The following is a 16,680-nucleotide window of genomic DNA, read 5'->3' as shown; positions in this document are numbered from 1 at the left end:
CGTATTGGGCGGAGTGCAAGATCACTTATCCAGTCTGTAGACATATAAACCTTATGTATTTTCATTCGATGCACTTTTCCTCCAAGTCGTGGGATGCTTCGTGGGTTCCCTTGGGCTTCTGCCACGCGTTTCTGCTGCGCATAATTCTTTGGTCGTCTCGTTACAGCCGTACGGTATTGGTACATACGGCATCGTGGTCTTCGAGTCTCTACAGTATTCGTCCTTGTGGAATCCATCACGGCATGGTAGCGGTAGTAGAGCCTTTCTTTTCCGTCCTTGAGGAATATACTGTTTAGAACCCAAAGACACAGCACCCTTTTTTGGAAGGATTTGGAGGGCACTTTGTAGGAGCGGCCGTCTCAATACTGCCCCAGGACATATACTCTAGTCTTTGAGTGACAGTAGTACTCTGGTATTTCAATCCCCTAGGGTAAGCGCTATGTTGTGTTCTCTCGTCCGCCTTGCCGTGAGCCTCCGATCAGCAAATCGATACTGACATTCGTTGGGGGTAGTACGGATTCTTCCCAGATATGGCGGCCGATGTTGAGGCCTTCAGCATTGATCCATCTTGTAGTTGGTAGATTATCGGAACCGAGCACCTCCACTGCTTTTCGATGTAGCCTGAAATGTATAATGATCATATCGTCTTTCAGTCCGTGATTGGTGGAAATAGCGCAGTTCTGATCGCACAGATAAGAGCATACGTACAGCTTGTGGCTATCATGCATGGGGCCAACACGCATACGTCTCCACCCTGTTGATCCTTCAGCCTCATGCTCGCGTAACGCGAGAGACGCGTCGCCCGAGAACCTCTTTCTCACTTCAACTGTAACTAGAGGTGAACAACTTTTCGACATATTCCAAATGTTTCGAGTTCGACGTGTGTAAAGGCCAACAGCATGGCCTCAAAGGCCCCGGCAAAGACAACAGCGCGCAGGATGCGCGACTACGCAGCAGCAGTTTTGACAGTCCTCATGTAATGATCTGGTAGCTGTGAGTAAACAATACTGACTTTACATAGAAAGGATGTTGCCACGGCTGCCAACGCGACATACCTTAAAGCCAATGCGGCGTTCCTCGAAGCCAGACGGCGTCCTGCGAGCGTAACACGACCGCAACTCAAGCTTTTCGACTACTGGATGATAATCATCCGCATCGTCGCCACTGGCATCATCACTGCCGGAATCACACTCGGCGCAACGCGCACATACATCTCCATAGGTCTCAGTCGTGTGTTTGGTGAAGAAGTGGATGCGGATCTCAAGCTAGCCTTCCTCGGCTTCTTCAACAAAAGTCTGGACGTGATTCTGGTGAGCTCTCTGGAGTACATGGCGTCTTTTCTTCTCACAGTCTGGATGGCTCGAGCTCCTACTGTTGTGGGCGGTAGACACGGTGCGACGTACAATGACTTTGGATTGAAGGATGAGTTGACGAAGCCTTGGATGACTGTCGCCAGCTTCATCACAAGGGGCCGGAGGTCGAGTTGGAAATGGAGTTGGAGAAGCGTATTTCGTTTGATTCTTTGTCTTTGCGTATCTATCTCGGTTATGCTGCAAGGTCTCGCTATCAATACTGTTGCGATACCGAAGAAGCGATGGTACCCTAACTTGCAAGCGAAATGGGGAACGACGCCGGGCGATCGAAAAATTATGCATATCGAGTACCCCAAAGTGCTATTGCAAGGCGTAGACTGGGGGAATATGGTCGGTGTCGGTCAATCAAACATCGGAGGGGAAGGCTACCCTCTATGGGACTGGGCGCTTGGCATGTCTGCTTCTCTTACTTTTGTCGGCTTAACGCATATGGTGTCAACAGTTAGGGAAAGTCAGAAGGGTTGGCGACATATTTACGATTACCGTTTGGACGGAGATCCATGGAAGCGCTGGACTGCGCTCAATACCGATTTCGGCCGTTCCAATGGAGTAGTCGAGACGGTATCAGCGGATGATGGGCAGATAACGAACATCTACGACTGGCTCAAGAAGACGAGACATCAACCGACATCTTCATCTATTGGCTGGACAGGTAACTTGACGCTAATGCTGCCAGTGCTCAATACAGTCTGCACGCCAATTGTCTCCTCAAGTTCGGAGGGTTCGATCGACGTTCAGCCGCCAGCTGAGAACGATGCGTCTGGAGCAGTTATCTCAATCGACCTCGGGCCTGTTTCTTCTTTAGGCTTTACTGGCGCCGTATGTTCCAGCACCTTTCGGCATGGAAAGTACGCGGTTAGTGTGTGGATTGTTGAAAGTGAAAGCCCTGATCTCAGCTTCAACGGGTATGGTGCTGAATGGCATCAAAATATCGTATACGAACCAACAATTACAAGCGACTTGGATGTTGCCCGTGGTGTGGGGGGTCAGGCGCACGACGTCATGCCGAGACTTGAGCCTTTGGTCCCTTCGACAGGACTGCTACCCCAATTTCTGCTCATGAGCCGCAATTTGCAGACGGCTGATCCGGTAGTCAATTCCGACGCTATGGGCCTGTCGATTATCGTTGGTGTACTGCTGCAGAACATTCTTAGCACGAGTAATAAGTACTGGTCTCCCCTCCCGTCGTCTTTGCCTGCTCGACCCGAGGAGAGAACCTCATCTTACCCCATTCAGTGGCAGCTGTATGGATCTAGTCCTCGTCTGAAATGGGAGTGGGCAGCGGTCGCCATTCTCGTGATTGTGCTGCTGACTTTCTGCTTTGGCATGTATCAAACGTTGCGGTACTGGATGGCGCCAGGCCCGTGGGTGGAGCTTGACGGTATGATGATGATTGCGCAGCAAACTCCGCAGTTGGAAAGCATTGAAGATGAGAAGAAGGCACAGAAGAGGATGTACTCGGTGGAGAAAGACGGGAGTGGAGTGTTGATACTTAGAAGTGAAGCAGGATAGGAAAGGTGTCCCGCGTAATCGTACATGGTCGTCGTCCTCATGCAAGTCCTCGCTTGGTGGAGCCTTGATCCTCCTCATACGCCATACCTAAACTCGCGGACCTTCTTCTGGTAGTAATAAGTCGCCAACGCACCGGTCGCACCCAATGCGATCGGTACAGGGGCGCGTCCGCCCGTCTTCATGATGCGTGGAATAGCCGAACCTAGCAGCATGATACTGTTGCCAAGCGCGAGTTCAGTACCGTAGTCCTGATTCTGCTTGATGCGGTAACCTTCAATCGCAAGTAAGCTGATATCACAAGCACGTGTGCTGGAGTACTAACCTGCAAAAGCATACGAAGCACCTAATCCGAGTCCAGCGACAAGACTGGGTGTTGAGCGTGTTCGGAGAAAACCCGCGGTTCCTCCGACAGCCACTACATCTTTCAGTCAGCTTCTGGATACGCAGACCCCCTACAGCACTTACACAAGCCTGCCAATGTGAAAGAAGGATGCTCAGCCATTGTTGAGTTTGATTGTCTTGATGGAGAACGATGATTGGGTGATGGTGTGCTGATGACTGAGTCGGGTGATTGGGAAGCTGCGGGAGGAGCACGGACACGCCAAGCCATCATCACACGATCTATGGTCTGGGTAATGGTGGAGGCAAGAACGAACAACGAGATTTCAATGTATTACGTTTATTATTGGGTATACTGGGTATCTAGTTGATGATCTAGTAATGAAAAGAAGCTACTCGAATTGAGAGTAAGCTGCGGTTGTGACGAAAACTCCTGGTACCGCTTCTGCCAAACGCCTGAAACCAAAATCAATCTGTATCAAGGACAAGTCTCATTCGTCACCAAATTGTTGCGCAATGAATCTCTTCCCATCGTCGTGACTGTTCTTGCCGTAACAACATATTCAAGCGATAATAGAGTGACTCACACTATACCTCGTAGTCGACGGCGCAAACGCCGAATATCCAGGCGGCATATCGTCTCTCGCTCCAACACTCGCGCTCCTCGCTGTCTCGAAACTCGGAGGCGCAACACTGCGCGGCGCAAAGACGTCAGCTGCAGCCCTTAAAGCAGTCTCTTCCACACTCCTGGCCCTGGCATTCTCGATACCAGTGTCACTGCCTTCAGCACAAATCTGCACGGGAACCTTAAGATGTATGCTTGAGCTTCCGTGGGCGGAAAACTGCAGTGCAAGTGTGTATGTGCGTGAGATGAGGCAGGAGTGGAATGTCGGTATGAAGTTTTGTGTTGTGGGGAGGGTGATTGGGACGAGTATTTGAGCAGTGTAGAACAGGCCTTGCTTGTAGTCTTTGGATGCGGGTAGAATGCCCATGGCGAAGGCCTCCTCCGCTTCGCTCATAGTTGAGCAGTCGCTGATGCCGGAATCGCGTCGGACTAGGCTTTCTGGACTGGGATTTTGTGCCGAGTCGTGCTTTTCCCATTGGGCGGAAGCAATGCAGAGATTCGATAGGGGTACGTATTCGGAGTATAGTCCTTGCGATAGGTCGAAGCCAAGGGTTGATCGTGTTGGGAGATTCTGTCGGGGAAGTGATGCATAGTAGGTCAAGACCTTCATCTTCGTCGACAACGAGCCAAGCTTCGGTGGTGTGCTGGTCTCTTCTGTGGGATCAAATCGAAGAATCAACTTAGCCATAGTCGTGATTAATCTTCCTTCTGTGCGTGCGCCTGGTATGACAAGGGGTGGCGGTTGCACGGTCTTCGCGGATAAGGTTCCGAGTTTTCCTTTGAACAAACCCTTCTTGACTGTCTTCTCCTGTCGCGATCGGTACTCGTCGTTGTGATCAATGTTCAGTGGAGGCTGCTCTGGGAAAGCTGGCTTGACGCGAACTTTCTTCAGCTTTTCACAAAGCAGCGTCATGCCTTCTGATCCCCGGTTCTGCGCGATCTTGACTTGAATCCCATAAGTGATCTTTGACATCTCCGGTGCAAGATCATCGAGTAATGTACTGCCAAAGCCAGCAAGATCAGGGTCTCCAATGCTCGGTGGAAGCGTAAGGTGCATGTCGCGGATGTGGTCTGAGGCTACACTATGTGAACAGGCCTTTGGAAGTAGTTGCGATGGGACGGTGAATGTGAATGGGAACTTGTAAGCTCTATGAGCTTCAAATACTCTTGGAGTGGGGAAGTTTGATTCGTCTATTGGTTGTCTAAGAGTCAAAAACCGGTGCTTTGCCTCTGTCCGCCCAGTCATGGTGGGGGAGGTTGTCATCCTGTCGACGTATACCTGGCTTGTACCTGTGCTGTGTTAGGTCATGACCATCAATTCCAAAACACTAGTCGTCTCTTACCGATGAATGCAATATCGATATCCTCAAAGCGAATGTCGTGCGGTGCGGTTATAGTGACTGTGCCTTCGATAGTATCCATCGAAGAATAGCTTGTGATGAACTTATGACTGTGGCCACCAGTCTCGTTGAGGTCGATCGCAATTGTTGGTTCGCCATAATGCGAGATGTTGCGAACCTTGTAGCCAATCTGGCTCCCAAGTGATTGCATCCTGTCTGGCGGCGCAAACGACGACGCGCTCGATGAAGAAGGCATGTTGAAGATGTCGCGTGTCTCAAGACCAGCGAGCTGAAAGCAACAGCCAAGGAATAGTCACACGAAAAGCGGGGTTGTGATCCTCAGATAAGACGTCCCGAATGCGGAGAGCTGGGGTAGTGCGAATAGGAAGCGATCAGACTAGTCTTGGTGGCGAGTGAAGATAAGATGTCTGTATTCCAGGGCTGTGAATGAGTGGGCCTCAGGTTCTCTTATACAAAACAATCAGGCACGCCCTGTCTTGAGTCATCTACAAGCGGCACAGTACCAGGGCTGGATAAGTGATGAGAAGGGTTGCAGGCTGCACATGGATGATGCACTGAGATGCGCTTGCAGGTTTGCCGTCGGATTCGCCAACGGGGGGAGTCACCCATCCTCCACCACAAACCACGCCCTACGCCGATAGCGTTGTGCGCTAGGCCCTTGTAGGTGCGGGCATCAACATCTCTCGAAGCTGAGTACGCGACGACACCAGAAAGTCTCCACCGTGTCAACGGTCTCGAAGGCGCTTTAGCCAGGTTCTGGGATCTTTTCCGTCATGATCGCATTAGCTTGGAGCGCACCGATCAGCCATGGCGGTACTCTAGCGGTTAGTTGGAGCCTCAAAGCAGCCCTACACGATCTCATACCATAAAAGTAGACCAAGCGCGACACGTTCCTGACTGCTCGCGTTGAAGGTACACGACAAGTGGATACGTTGTGTCATTGGTCTCTTTGCAAATTTTCAACGTTATGCCGTTAAATGGTAGAGTCAATAAATGTCGCGTTTCAACCTCGTCCAACCATCGGAGCACTCCGATGTTGCTTTTGTTAACAAATTTTCCTCTCTTGCAGCTAGAGAAGACTTCTAGAAAAGGGGCGACTTCGCAAATGATTCAGATTGTCCGCGTGTGAGCATGTGAGATTGCTAGGTTGGTGGCTTAATCAGGTATGCATGTCGACATTGGCATGTAGGGCGCACGCGCAGCACTCAAGAAGGGCGCTGGGAATTAATCAGCGCAATCACGTCCCACTGTCCACTCAGGGGCAGCAGTTTTGCGGGCCGATGTCGTAGGCGTCTTACTTTGCCATATTGGTAGCACGGAATAGCAGCTGAACTCCGAAGCAACGCAACTCCGAAATGTGCAACTTTCCCGTTATGTTGCGATTCTCACGGAAAAGTGATCATTTTCCTGAAAAGGCGCAATGTGAGTCTTTGTCGAAGGCGCTGCCTAGTGTGCTGGGAGTATTCCGGTAGAACTTGATTTGTGAGAAGGCACTAATAACAGATTGGCGAAAAGATGTGCAGGCACGTGAGCACGAGGAGTAGCCAGAATGATCAAGTTTGCTGACGGCCTCTTTACAATGAAAGTGTCTGCGAATCTGGAGATCTGGCGAAAGCTGGAAGACGCTCTGATGTTAGTGTTGCGGGGTGATGTGAACAGGGTGGGAGCTATGGCAGCAACGCAGCTACCACCTGTGAACGTCATTTCATCATCAGCAACTCCAAGTCTAGGTTACGTGCAACATCTACGTGTGCAAGCATCCATCTGAAAGGACATCGGTCGTATCCATCCTCGCACGCACGCGACAAACGGGAGCACGCTCATCTTTCAGCGTAGAATGACGACTGTACCCCACAGCTTACTCACCACCTTATATCTGTATCTGCCACCTTAGCAGTACACAGTGCGCAAGACTTCCCTTCATATCACACAGTAATCGTACGCGAAAGCATACAGTCGGTATGCCTGAGATTCCTACCCCGCCAGCGTCATCCGTAGCGCCTTCTCAGCACGCGTCACCTCTTCCACAACCACGCAAACACCCACTGAAGCCTGGCGGGCCAAGAGAATCTGACTTGATACGATACCTCGACCATGGCGTCAACCGGATCCAGAAACGAGTGGACAATCGCATGACGAACCGCAAACTCAAGCCTGTACCGGGCGAGGAGGAAGGATACAAAGCGTTTTGGGAGGTCGCGAAAGATCTCGACGGCCTAGTAGATGTTGTCTGGGTATCTGGGTCACGTATGCTCCCCGCTCTCGCCCCGAAAACAAGCTTCGCTAACAGTAAGATATGTAGCCAATCTACAAATTCCCTACCTACTGAACTTCGCCGTCCTCACCGCCGACTTCCTCCCTCTCTTCGGGTCCTCAACGCGCTCTGCCCAGGCTACCTTCCGCCTGCTCTCGAAGCTCGACTACGCCTTTTCCTCCCTACTCACTGGCCACGACACTGCGTCTGGCGAATATCTGCCTGGCTTTGAGAATGGCCGCACAATCACTACAACAGACAAAGTTCGCTTGAAGGGTGTTGTAGATCGGACCCGGCTCACAGTCACACGAGTCATGAGTGGGGACAGTGTAGTCGGCGACGAGGATGACGTTGGTGAGGCCATAGATACTGATACTGAGGGAGAGGGGGAGGGAGAGACAGGTGGACGTCAAGACACCGTGACCTTTGAAGGTTTTGAAGATAATGACGACGATGAGGAAGACGACGAATGGGAAGAGCGTGGTGTTGCGAGCGTGTATGAGAAAACAATAGGCGAGCTAGGCGATGTCCTAGGCGGCCCACCGATCGGTATCATTACTGATGATTGGGGCGTCAATGGCACTGAACAGCAAAGAAGTGGTGGTGGCTTCGTCGAGTCTGGGGGTGAGATAGAGCTGTGAGCTCCTACAAATGCATTGCAGGGAGATTGCACTATTCAATGCGATTTCGTTTCGTAGGTATCCCTTTCTGCTGTCATATATTACCATGAAGTCTGCTCCCGATGTTCTCATTATGTTTCTCATCAATGAGTCGGTCTACCCGAAGCTCGTGGGCTCTCTCCTTTCTCGCCTAATCACCAGTGGCGATATAGAGTGAGATGCTCTTTTATAGAACATCTGAGGTCGTGGCTGAAAGGGACATCGGAGCACGGGACTTGGCTGTGGTGAGGACGCGTGGAAAGAGCACTGAAGGGCGCCTACCCAAAATGGAAACCCATGATATACGTCACGCGGCAACAACAGCGCTCGTCCACCACAACGATTACTCCGAACCCCGCCATATTCGACACACTCTAGACGGCATCAGCGCACTCAATCGCCTAGAAATCATCTAGTCGCCGGGCATCGCGGCTTTGCTTCTCGCGACAGCCATGTTATAATACTTGTACATTCCTTCACCTGCTCTGAACATGCCTACCTATTTCGCGCGTGGCGTGTCGGTGCGACTGAGCGCGACGCCGCTCGAAGACTCGACTACACAGAAAATCATACTAAGGAAGGGCGACGCAGCCAAGCAGCAGTCTGAATTGGCTGAAAGGAGGCTCCTAGAGACGAAGTTGCTGAAAGAGGAAGTCGTGCCTTTCCCCGATGATGAATACGCTTTTCAGCTCAATTGGGTCGCAAACGCGCCTTTCATGCAGACCCGGGTCAAGAACAATGTATATGACAAGACGGAAGCGACGACAGGTACGCACCTTGTCCACATCCCGGATGACATTACTGCAGTTGACCACAGCTTCACAGATGCCGCCTCACTCCACGAGCCGAAAGCACTTGCCCTCCACGTTAATGTCTCCGACAAGACCTACGTCTCTGGCCTCTACAATCAGAGAACATCCCTCAAGATCGAGGTCTTCTTCAATGGAATGCTCTCCGCCTGTCTATTTATACCCACCCACGATGTCAGGTCCGGAGCGAAAAGTAATCATCAGGTCTTCGGGGGAACCAGGATCGACTTCCTTGCTGAGCGGCCTTGGGTGATCCTATCGCCTGAAGTGGCAGCAGACGGCAATACTAGGAAGAACACCACAGTGGTTTCAGTTGAGCAGCGATGGCTACACCTTTGTCAGGCGCTCCAGATCGAAGCGCGAGAGCGAGGCCAAGACGAACAGGGCAACAGGCCTCCCACTGCCGACTTTCTTTGTGCGCTTGCGACAATGCAAATGCCGGAACAAGTGCGTAATATGCAGAAGCCAGGTGGAAAGACTTTTGGCATCATCGATGTGGTCATCACTGCTGGCGAAGGTAGAAAGCTCACTAGCGGTGTAGGCTATCTGAAAGCACCGAAGCGCATGGTTGATGGAAGCTACCCATTCGTGCCCGATGCTGACAGCACTACCATGCCACTACGTACAGATACGCCTGGTAAGAGCGAGACCGATGCGGAGCCCCAGAATCCTACGATGGCGAGAAAGCGTAGAAAGCGTGGAAAGCGTAGGCCGAAGCCCCCCAAATCGGTTCGCGAAGCGATCAGACAGGCTGCTTTTGAAGCTTTGATTGCAGCTGAAGATGCCGACGCGGCGGTTGGTAGAGGTGAGCTTACTGGTCCTGCTGCCTCGGAGACGAGCTCAGAGGTTATCGATGTGGATGCAGAAGGAGATAGCGATCCGGACTATGATTTCCGCAGCAAGAGACAGGCCCTTCAGTCAAGAATACGCTTGACACAGGACATACCACATATTCCATCATCGGCTCTACAGCACCCGGCCATGGGTCCTTTGATACCGTCGATTCCACCACCTCTCCATGTTGAACCAAAGACTACGGTGCTCCAAGCACCAGAGATAACAGGTCCAGATTTGCCGTGGTCATCAGGTCTTGCACGAGTATATGCACAGGCTCATGAGCAAGAAAGAGCATACGAGCAACAAGTGGACATCACGTCGCAAGCAGGGCTTGGTCCGAAGATGATGTATCCAGATATTTCACCATACTTACAGACGCCCCAGATGCGTCCCTCACCATATATCGTTCAATTCTCGGATCCGACTCTAGGAATCACGCCCATTGATCTTATGCGTCAGATCCCGTTCAACAATGATGGCCAATCCTCCAGTCCACTGAGTCACTTTCCAATGAATCTCCAGGGCCCAGGTTATTCGGCTGCGCCATCATTCCCTCCATTGATGCCAGGACCTCAGAATGGTTCCTCGAGGTCCGATCTGTATGCATACTCCTCGTCTGATCAACCCTGTGTTGGCTTTCCCAATACCCACTACTCACTCTCAAAATACAATATATCTGGAGCTGGTCCTTCTTTCGCTGGGAAATCTGAGTTCTACAAGCCGAACATGTTGCCACAGGCTACAGCTTTTGCTGGGCTCCAGGAACCTACGCCGCCGCAAGTGCTCTTTCCGCCGTTCGACCGCCGACTATCGCTGCCATTACCGCCAGCAGCTCTGTACTCGGTACCTACAAAGCCAAAGCGAAGTCTCTCTCCACAGAAAGCTTCTTCCTCACAAAAGACAAAGAGGGCGAATCCCAGCGTCGAGGTAAAACGCTTGGTTGTTCATGGACAAAAGGGTTCGGTATTGGTGGACCACCGATGGGACCCTGCACAGCATATTGGCGTGTCTCTCAATAGCCCAGCTAAACTTGGAACTCAAGAGACAGTGACCCATGGCGACAAGGAACACGCAAATCCTGTTGAGCAGGGAAGGACGTTCACAGGCACTTCCAGAACACGGAAGAGTACTGTCCGGAAAGGAACACCAGCACCCGGATCGTCTTCAGAGCACAAGAATCCAGACCCATCTATGGCTGCGGACAAGCATCAGCCAATCAGTGCTTTCCAAGCAAACGCCTCGACTGGTCAGCACGCTGTTAATGCTAAGAAATCCAAGCCGAAGCACGAGCCGGAGAAGGTTGCGAAGGCCAGGCCCGATAGTGATCAGCCTGGTATTGATATGAGTAATCAAAATCTGCGTGTCACAAAGGAAAGATCTTCTCGTCGCACAACCTCTAGTAACGGCATACTCGGTGTACAAGGCCCGAAGGCAAGTCCAATCTGGTTTGAGGATCCAGAAGAAATCTTGCGTGAGGCATCTGCGCGAATGCGACGATGTCGACCTTCTGAAAAGCATGGAAATGCATCCGATGTGGCAGTGTTGCCTAATACCGTAGTGCCGACTGTTCAAACTCCCAAAGCATGGGATACCGATACATCATCCCCTCTCTCGAGCCTACATACGACCCCTGAGCCCGAGATCGAACCTACTACATACACAAGATTGCCTCAAGCACCTGTTGAGTCATCTCCTACTCCCATCCCACAGGCAGATGGCTCACCCGAGCGCAAAACTACCCCTAAATGCCGACGTGGCAATCACGTTCCATCTCCAATGAAGCTCGCTTCAACTTCTGCAACACCCCAACTTTCACTTCACAATCCCTTCTCATCTCAGTCTTCAGCCTCGAAGAAGCGCAAAATGATTCACCGTACCTTGCCCAAGGAGCCGCGCAGCCCCGACCGCCTGAAGACCAACGACAACCCACCGCTGAACAGGGACTGCGTGATCGCGTATGCGGAGAGCAAGGACAAGAAGAACAAACAAGGTATCCTAAGGCAGGTCAAGAGCGAGAGGCTCGGAGTGTTTACAGAGAGCGACGTCGTCTTTGCAGCGAGGTTCTTTGTTGAGGATTAAATAAGGTAATATGGGGAGGTTGATCATGATGAAGAAACATGTACAGGATACCATGAAGATGTGTGTAAAAAGATGTACGAGCTCCAAAGTTCTGTCATACGCTGGTAGAATGGCAAGCTGGTATTTGCAAGACCATGTACGAAACATGACTCGAAATAAAGCAGAGAGATGTTTTACATAATGGGGTAATGCATGTAGACTCTGCAGTAGCACTGTGTTCATCGTCCTTGATGGTCCTGTTACGGATCATCGTCGTGACGTATGATCGAAAGAATCGTTGTAATCGACTTCATCAGATGGCACACCGTCTTCCAGCATATGTCATGGTTTTTCTTTTGCACTATGCAGCATGCTTTCGATGGCACCAACTGCTGGCTCAAACGCGTGTGCGCGATGCCGCGCAATCACATGTTGTCCGCTTCGAGCCTAGCTCCATTATGATGAGGTAGCTGCACGATCCATGTGCGAGCCCGTTGTGTTTTGCGAACACGAACGTCAACACGACCACCACGTAGACAGAATTCCGATCGGCCAGTCTATTTAGGCTGACTCGATATGCGCACACCCGGACTATCATAGATCGACAGTTTCCGCAGTCCCTCGCAGCGATACGAATGATTCGAGGAGAGACGAAGAATGACGTTTACGCGGTCTCTCCATTGCTTCCAATAGGCATGCCTGTATTGGAAAACCGCAACATGATAACCGTGGCTCACCATGATCTGAGCCAAATGAGCCAGGATAACTCCCGGCGCATGTATCGCATGTATTGAAGGATACGTTAAACTTTACAAGCACTCTGACGGCGGCTCAGACCTCGAATACCTCTAAGCACAACTGTCACCATGTCACAGAAGCATCCACCTGTCGGAGAATCTCGTTTCTAACGCACCAGTCTGCAAGTCGAGCTCAAGACGAGAATAACCATTCCACAAGGCGTCACGCACGCGCCTCTACATCCTCGACTTTGACAAAGCCTCCCTACTTTCGTTCGAACGACACGAAGACGCGATACAGCGATCGATCACAGCGGTGACTTGCAACTATCCATACTTGTCCGATCCGACTACCACAAGCGAGGAAGATCGACAGCTCTGGGACGCTTTCAGAGCGACGTACCTGCATTCAGCTCGCACGGTCTCGAACAACCTCCGATAGAAGTATGGCAAGCGTGCGAGAACTTGGCCAATATGGTTCATAGATCAGTGGGAGATGATAGCGGAAGAGCTGTCACAAGGGAAGCATGGCGAGTTCATTGGATTCGGAGGATGACCTGGCTTAGTATCCCTCATAGACACTAAGGATTCTCAGCTCCGATACCCGCCATAGTATCTTGCACGCGCTCTGTACTTGCCATCTCTTCCACCTCTGTTTTGTCTTCCAGTTGCTCACCAGTAGCCACTTTCCGCACAACATCCACAACACCCTCCGTCGCCGTCAAATTCGGACAGTGACCCGTCTCCAATGTCGCAACCTGCACCCTCACACCCTCTTTCCTCATACCCTCCACAAGCCACTTCTGGTAATCGTACGGAATGGCCATATCCTTCGCCGAATGAATATATGTAACCGGAATATCGCGCCACGCACACCGGTCAGTCGTGAGCACATCATACATACACTGGCCATTCCAGCGTACCAGGGTGTCAACATACTTGTCGATCTCGCCAGCCGGTAGTCCGCAATCCGCGCCAACGTGCAAAGTCTTGGGATCGCGACTCACGCACGTCATGTCGTCTGCGAAATCGAATGCTAGTGGTATGAGTGATTCGTGGCCGAAGTGCCGGACCATGTCCATCATGCTCTTTCCTTCAGATACAGCGCATGCGCTCATGTATATGAGGTCTTTCACACCACCTTTTAGCCCTGCTCTTTGTCTGCTTGCGATGGAAAAGCTTGAGAGGGCATTGGTACCGACTTGCCCGCCATAAGAATGCATCAAGGCGATTACTTCGTCGCCTTGCTTGATAAGTTCTTCGACAGTGGCACGTACGTGCGCGGTATCGGTAGCGAGATCTGAATTCGGTGGGCGAGAGCCATTGGTGGAGGGCAGCTCTGGTATGGAAACCCTAAAACCTACGTAGGCAAGTGCATCGTGTAGCTTGATGTAGGATTGGGGTTTGTGCCAACCGCCAGGTATGATGAGGACTACTGGGGTTGTTGGAGAAGACATCGTCTGGTGTTCCTGGGTTTCTTCAATTGAGGTTTGATACGCGCTCTGCAAGATGCTTTGAAGAAAAGCGGAGTTAGACGAGATTACAGCAGTTCCAGACTCATGATGCAGCTCAGTTGAGATTGCTGACGTTGGCTGGCACATGTAAGCCGGTGGCCTTAACAACCACTCGCGCTCACCTTCACACTAATTCCACGTCGCAAACACTAATACTCAAAGTATTTGACTAAAGCAAGCAAATCCGTCCTCGATACACCAGGTCAACTCGTTGTGTTATTCAGCCTCGCGATAGTTTTACATGCAGTAGCATGACATGGCTGTCTCATGGTTGGTGAGGCGGTGCCCGCCAACGCAGCTGCCAATGTGAGCTTCGCTCAGCCGCACCTTGTCTGACATACAGCTTTCCTCCCTCCTTCCAGTATCTCGATCTGTCAACGATGTCCACAGATGCCGTAGTCATCGATGTTCCACCCAACCACGCAGAGGTTACGAACTCTTCCTTTACGCAATACTCACCTCTTCCGCAAGATGGTGATAGCTTTCGCCTTCTGCGTGTGCTGCCTAGTCCGATCGCACTTTTACCAATCCAATGTAAACTATATACCACTTATATCTCTCGTGAGGAAGATCAATACATCGCCGGATCCTATGTCTGGGGACCACCAGAGCCATCAAAAACCATATTACTAGACGGCAAACGCTTCAAAGTACGCGAAAATCTCTTCCACTTCCTGCGAGCCTTCCGCAATCGACACCAATCGCAGGTGATATGGATAGATGCGATCTGCATCAATCAAGAAGATGTCGAGGAGCGAAACCATCAGGTTCAGGTGATGAAGCGGATCTACTCTAGTGCCAAATGCGTTAATTGTTGGCTCGGTCATGACGCCGATCAAAAACCTCCTGCCAGTAGGCTTGGTGTATCCCCTGTGACTGATCTATGGTATCTGCGCAGACCGATTGATAAGCGCTCAAGACAATTGGAGCAAGCCGAACACTTGGTAAAAGCAGAATACTGGACAAGAATGTGGATTGTGCAAGAGTTCCTCCTCGCGAAAGACCTGACATTGTTGGTTGGAAAGCACAAGCTATCTTACCACGCATTCGAAGATATTGTGTATTTCTGGGAACTTCGGGATATACCGGACTCAATCTTCTCAAGCAAGACATTTGAGCTGATACAATTTCGATTGGGACAGGCGCGGCATTTCGAATTGCTGTTTGAACAGTTCGGCATGTCGCCACGTTCGGTTCCACTAGATGGGGTATTTGCTTTACTCGGCCTCATTGGTGACCGCGCACAAGATTTAGAGCTCGTCGATATGATTGATTATCGACTTAGCGCATGGGAGCTTCTTCAATGCATACTGGCCCGCAATTTTCTTCAGGACCCCTTCCGATTTACGTCACGTTACGATCGTTGTATCCTGCAGGGGCAAGATGAAGGGTACACACATAGCCCTGTCGATGTGGAAGTGAGTCGTTGCTTGAAATGGCTACTTTGTGGTTCAGATAACGGGTCAAACGCGACTACTACTTGGATGAATGAGGGTGAGCCAAGTTCGGGTTCGTACGCAACTGAGTATTGGTCGTCTTTGTACTCGGCTGTGCGGGCGTTCCGTGGGAGTGTTTTCCCTGCGCACACAGATGCGAATATATTCGGCGGTCTTCTCTATATACATGGATGGCCCATTGTGTTAGAGAAACGTTGCGTATTACTCCGTCTTGTCGTAGGTATTGGATTCAGTACGTACGCTCTGGTTCATGCATGCGACGTGCGATGCGAAAATCTCTGTACGACTCACGCGATTGTTGGTTTCGTTGGCATGTCCTGGATTGACAACCAGAAGTACCACGACACGGAACTAGCAACGCTAGTTGAGGTGCCATTGGACATGAATAACATGGATCTTCAGACGATACGTAAGGTCAAACGAGCTCACCAGCGGATGACGATGGGATTACAGGGTTTGAAAGGGAAAATACGCGCGATTAGGAGCAATCTCAGCCAGTACAGATTGATGATGGATCTTAAGACGATGGTACAGCTGTCGAATCTGATCCTAAGCATGCATGAAGGTGACTGGTGGCCAAGTCGGGGAGAGTCAGGGAGACTGAATATAATGGTATTGTTGTGACCAGACACTAGCTTGTCTTCCAAGACTGGATTTTGTATGTAGAACTGAGAGATCTGAGCATGTCTCTTTGCCTTGTTACCGCTCAAGAAAAGCTTTCAAAAGGGTGAGCTCATTCTGGCGTCAAATTCCTGAAGATGGCATATCATAGGCAATGCGGCTGGCTTCCTCTTTGCAGACACCAAGAGGATGATACGCAGAAGGTGTTTGAGTTTCGTTTATGTTCTCGGAGTTACTAAACATAAAGAGATGGTGATGATGACTGCCCCACCTCGCAAGTCATTACACAATGCTACGCCTGGACCTTCCGTCCCTTCCCACCGATGATCAAAAATTTTTCAAACAATATATATATGCTAGTTTTAAGTTGACTCATCAATCAAACCAAGCACGGTTTCGATACGAAACAATCTCCCCGTAGCTCAGTTGGTTTAGAGCGTCTGACTGTAATATCTGCTGTTATCAGAAGGTCCCTTGTTCGACTCATGGTGGGGAGATCAATTCCTTTTTTTTTTGCAGAAGAA

At 50.8% G+C, this 16,680-nt stretch overlaps 6 protein-coding genes across 6 annotated transcripts; 3 read left to right on the top strand and 3 right to left on the bottom strand.

The window, feature by feature from the left end:
• Positions 1 to 899: 899 nt before the first annotated feature.
• Positions 900 to 2,885, top strand: GT037_011026 (uncharacterized protein; the record flags this gene model as incomplete). Its single annotated transcript, XM_038936073.1, has 2 exons — positions 900 to 976; positions 1,022 to 2,885. The coding sequence occupies 2 exons, from the start codon at positions 900 to 902 to the stop codon at positions 2,883 to 2,885; spliced, it is 1,941 nt and encodes a 646-aa protein (XP_038781283.1).
• A 74-nt stretch (positions 2,886 to 2,959) lies between these two features.
• On the bottom strand, positions 2,960 to 3,387 carry GT037_011025 (uncharacterized protein; the record flags this gene model as incomplete). Its single annotated transcript, XM_038936072.1, has 3 exons — positions 2,960 to 3,156; positions 3,208 to 3,300; positions 3,351 to 3,387. 3 exons carry the CDS (start codon positions 3,385 to 3,387, stop codon positions 2,960 to 2,962), a joined length of 327 nt encoding a protein of 108 aa, XP_038781282.1.
• A 400-nt stretch (positions 3,388 to 3,787) lies between these two features.
• On the bottom strand, positions 3,788 to 5,445 carry GT037_011024 (uncharacterized protein; the record flags this gene model as incomplete). Its single annotated transcript, XM_038936071.1, has 2 exons — positions 3,788 to 5,139; positions 5,193 to 5,445. The coding sequence occupies 2 exons, from the start codon at positions 5,443 to 5,445 to the stop codon at positions 3,788 to 3,790; spliced, it is 1,605 nt and encodes a 534-aa protein (XP_038781281.1).
• Positions 5,446 to 7,171: 1,726 nt separating this feature from the next.
• GT037_011023 (uncharacterized protein) lies at positions 7,172 to 11,848 on the top strand (the record flags this gene model as incomplete). Its single annotated transcript, XM_038936070.1, has 3 exons — positions 7,172 to 7,457; positions 7,513 to 8,101; positions 8,701 to 11,848. 3 exons carry the CDS (start codon positions 7,172 to 7,174, stop codon positions 11,846 to 11,848), a joined length of 4,023 nt encoding a protein of 1,340 aa, XP_038781280.1.
• A 1,297-nt stretch (positions 11,849 to 13,145) lies between these two features.
• Positions 13,146 to 14,021, bottom strand: GT037_011022 (uncharacterized protein; the record flags this gene model as incomplete). Its single annotated transcript, XM_038936069.1, has 1 exon — positions 13,146 to 14,021. One exon carries the CDS (start codon positions 14,019 to 14,021, stop codon positions 13,146 to 13,148), a length of 876 nt encoding a protein of 291 aa, XP_038781279.1.
• A 437-nt stretch (positions 14,022 to 14,458) lies between these two features.
• GT037_011021 (uncharacterized protein) lies at positions 14,459 to 15,332 on the top strand (the record flags this gene model as incomplete). Its single annotated transcript, XM_038936068.1, has 2 exons — positions 14,459 to 15,286; positions 15,327 to 15,332. 2 exons carry the CDS (start codon positions 14,459 to 14,461, stop codon positions 15,330 to 15,332), a joined length of 834 nt encoding a protein of 277 aa, XP_038781278.1.
• Between the last annotated feature and the right edge of the window lie 1,348 nt (positions 15,333 to 16,680).

Source organism: Alternaria burnsii (assembly GCF_013036055.1).
Source record: "Alternaria burnsii strain CBS107.38 chromosome Unknown 694, whole genome shotgun sequence".
Taxonomy (NCBI): domain Eukaryota; kingdom Fungi; phylum Ascomycota; class Dothideomycetes; order Pleosporales; family Pleosporaceae; genus Alternaria; species Alternaria burnsii.
This window is presented reverse-complemented; position numbering and strand designations above follow the sequence as displayed.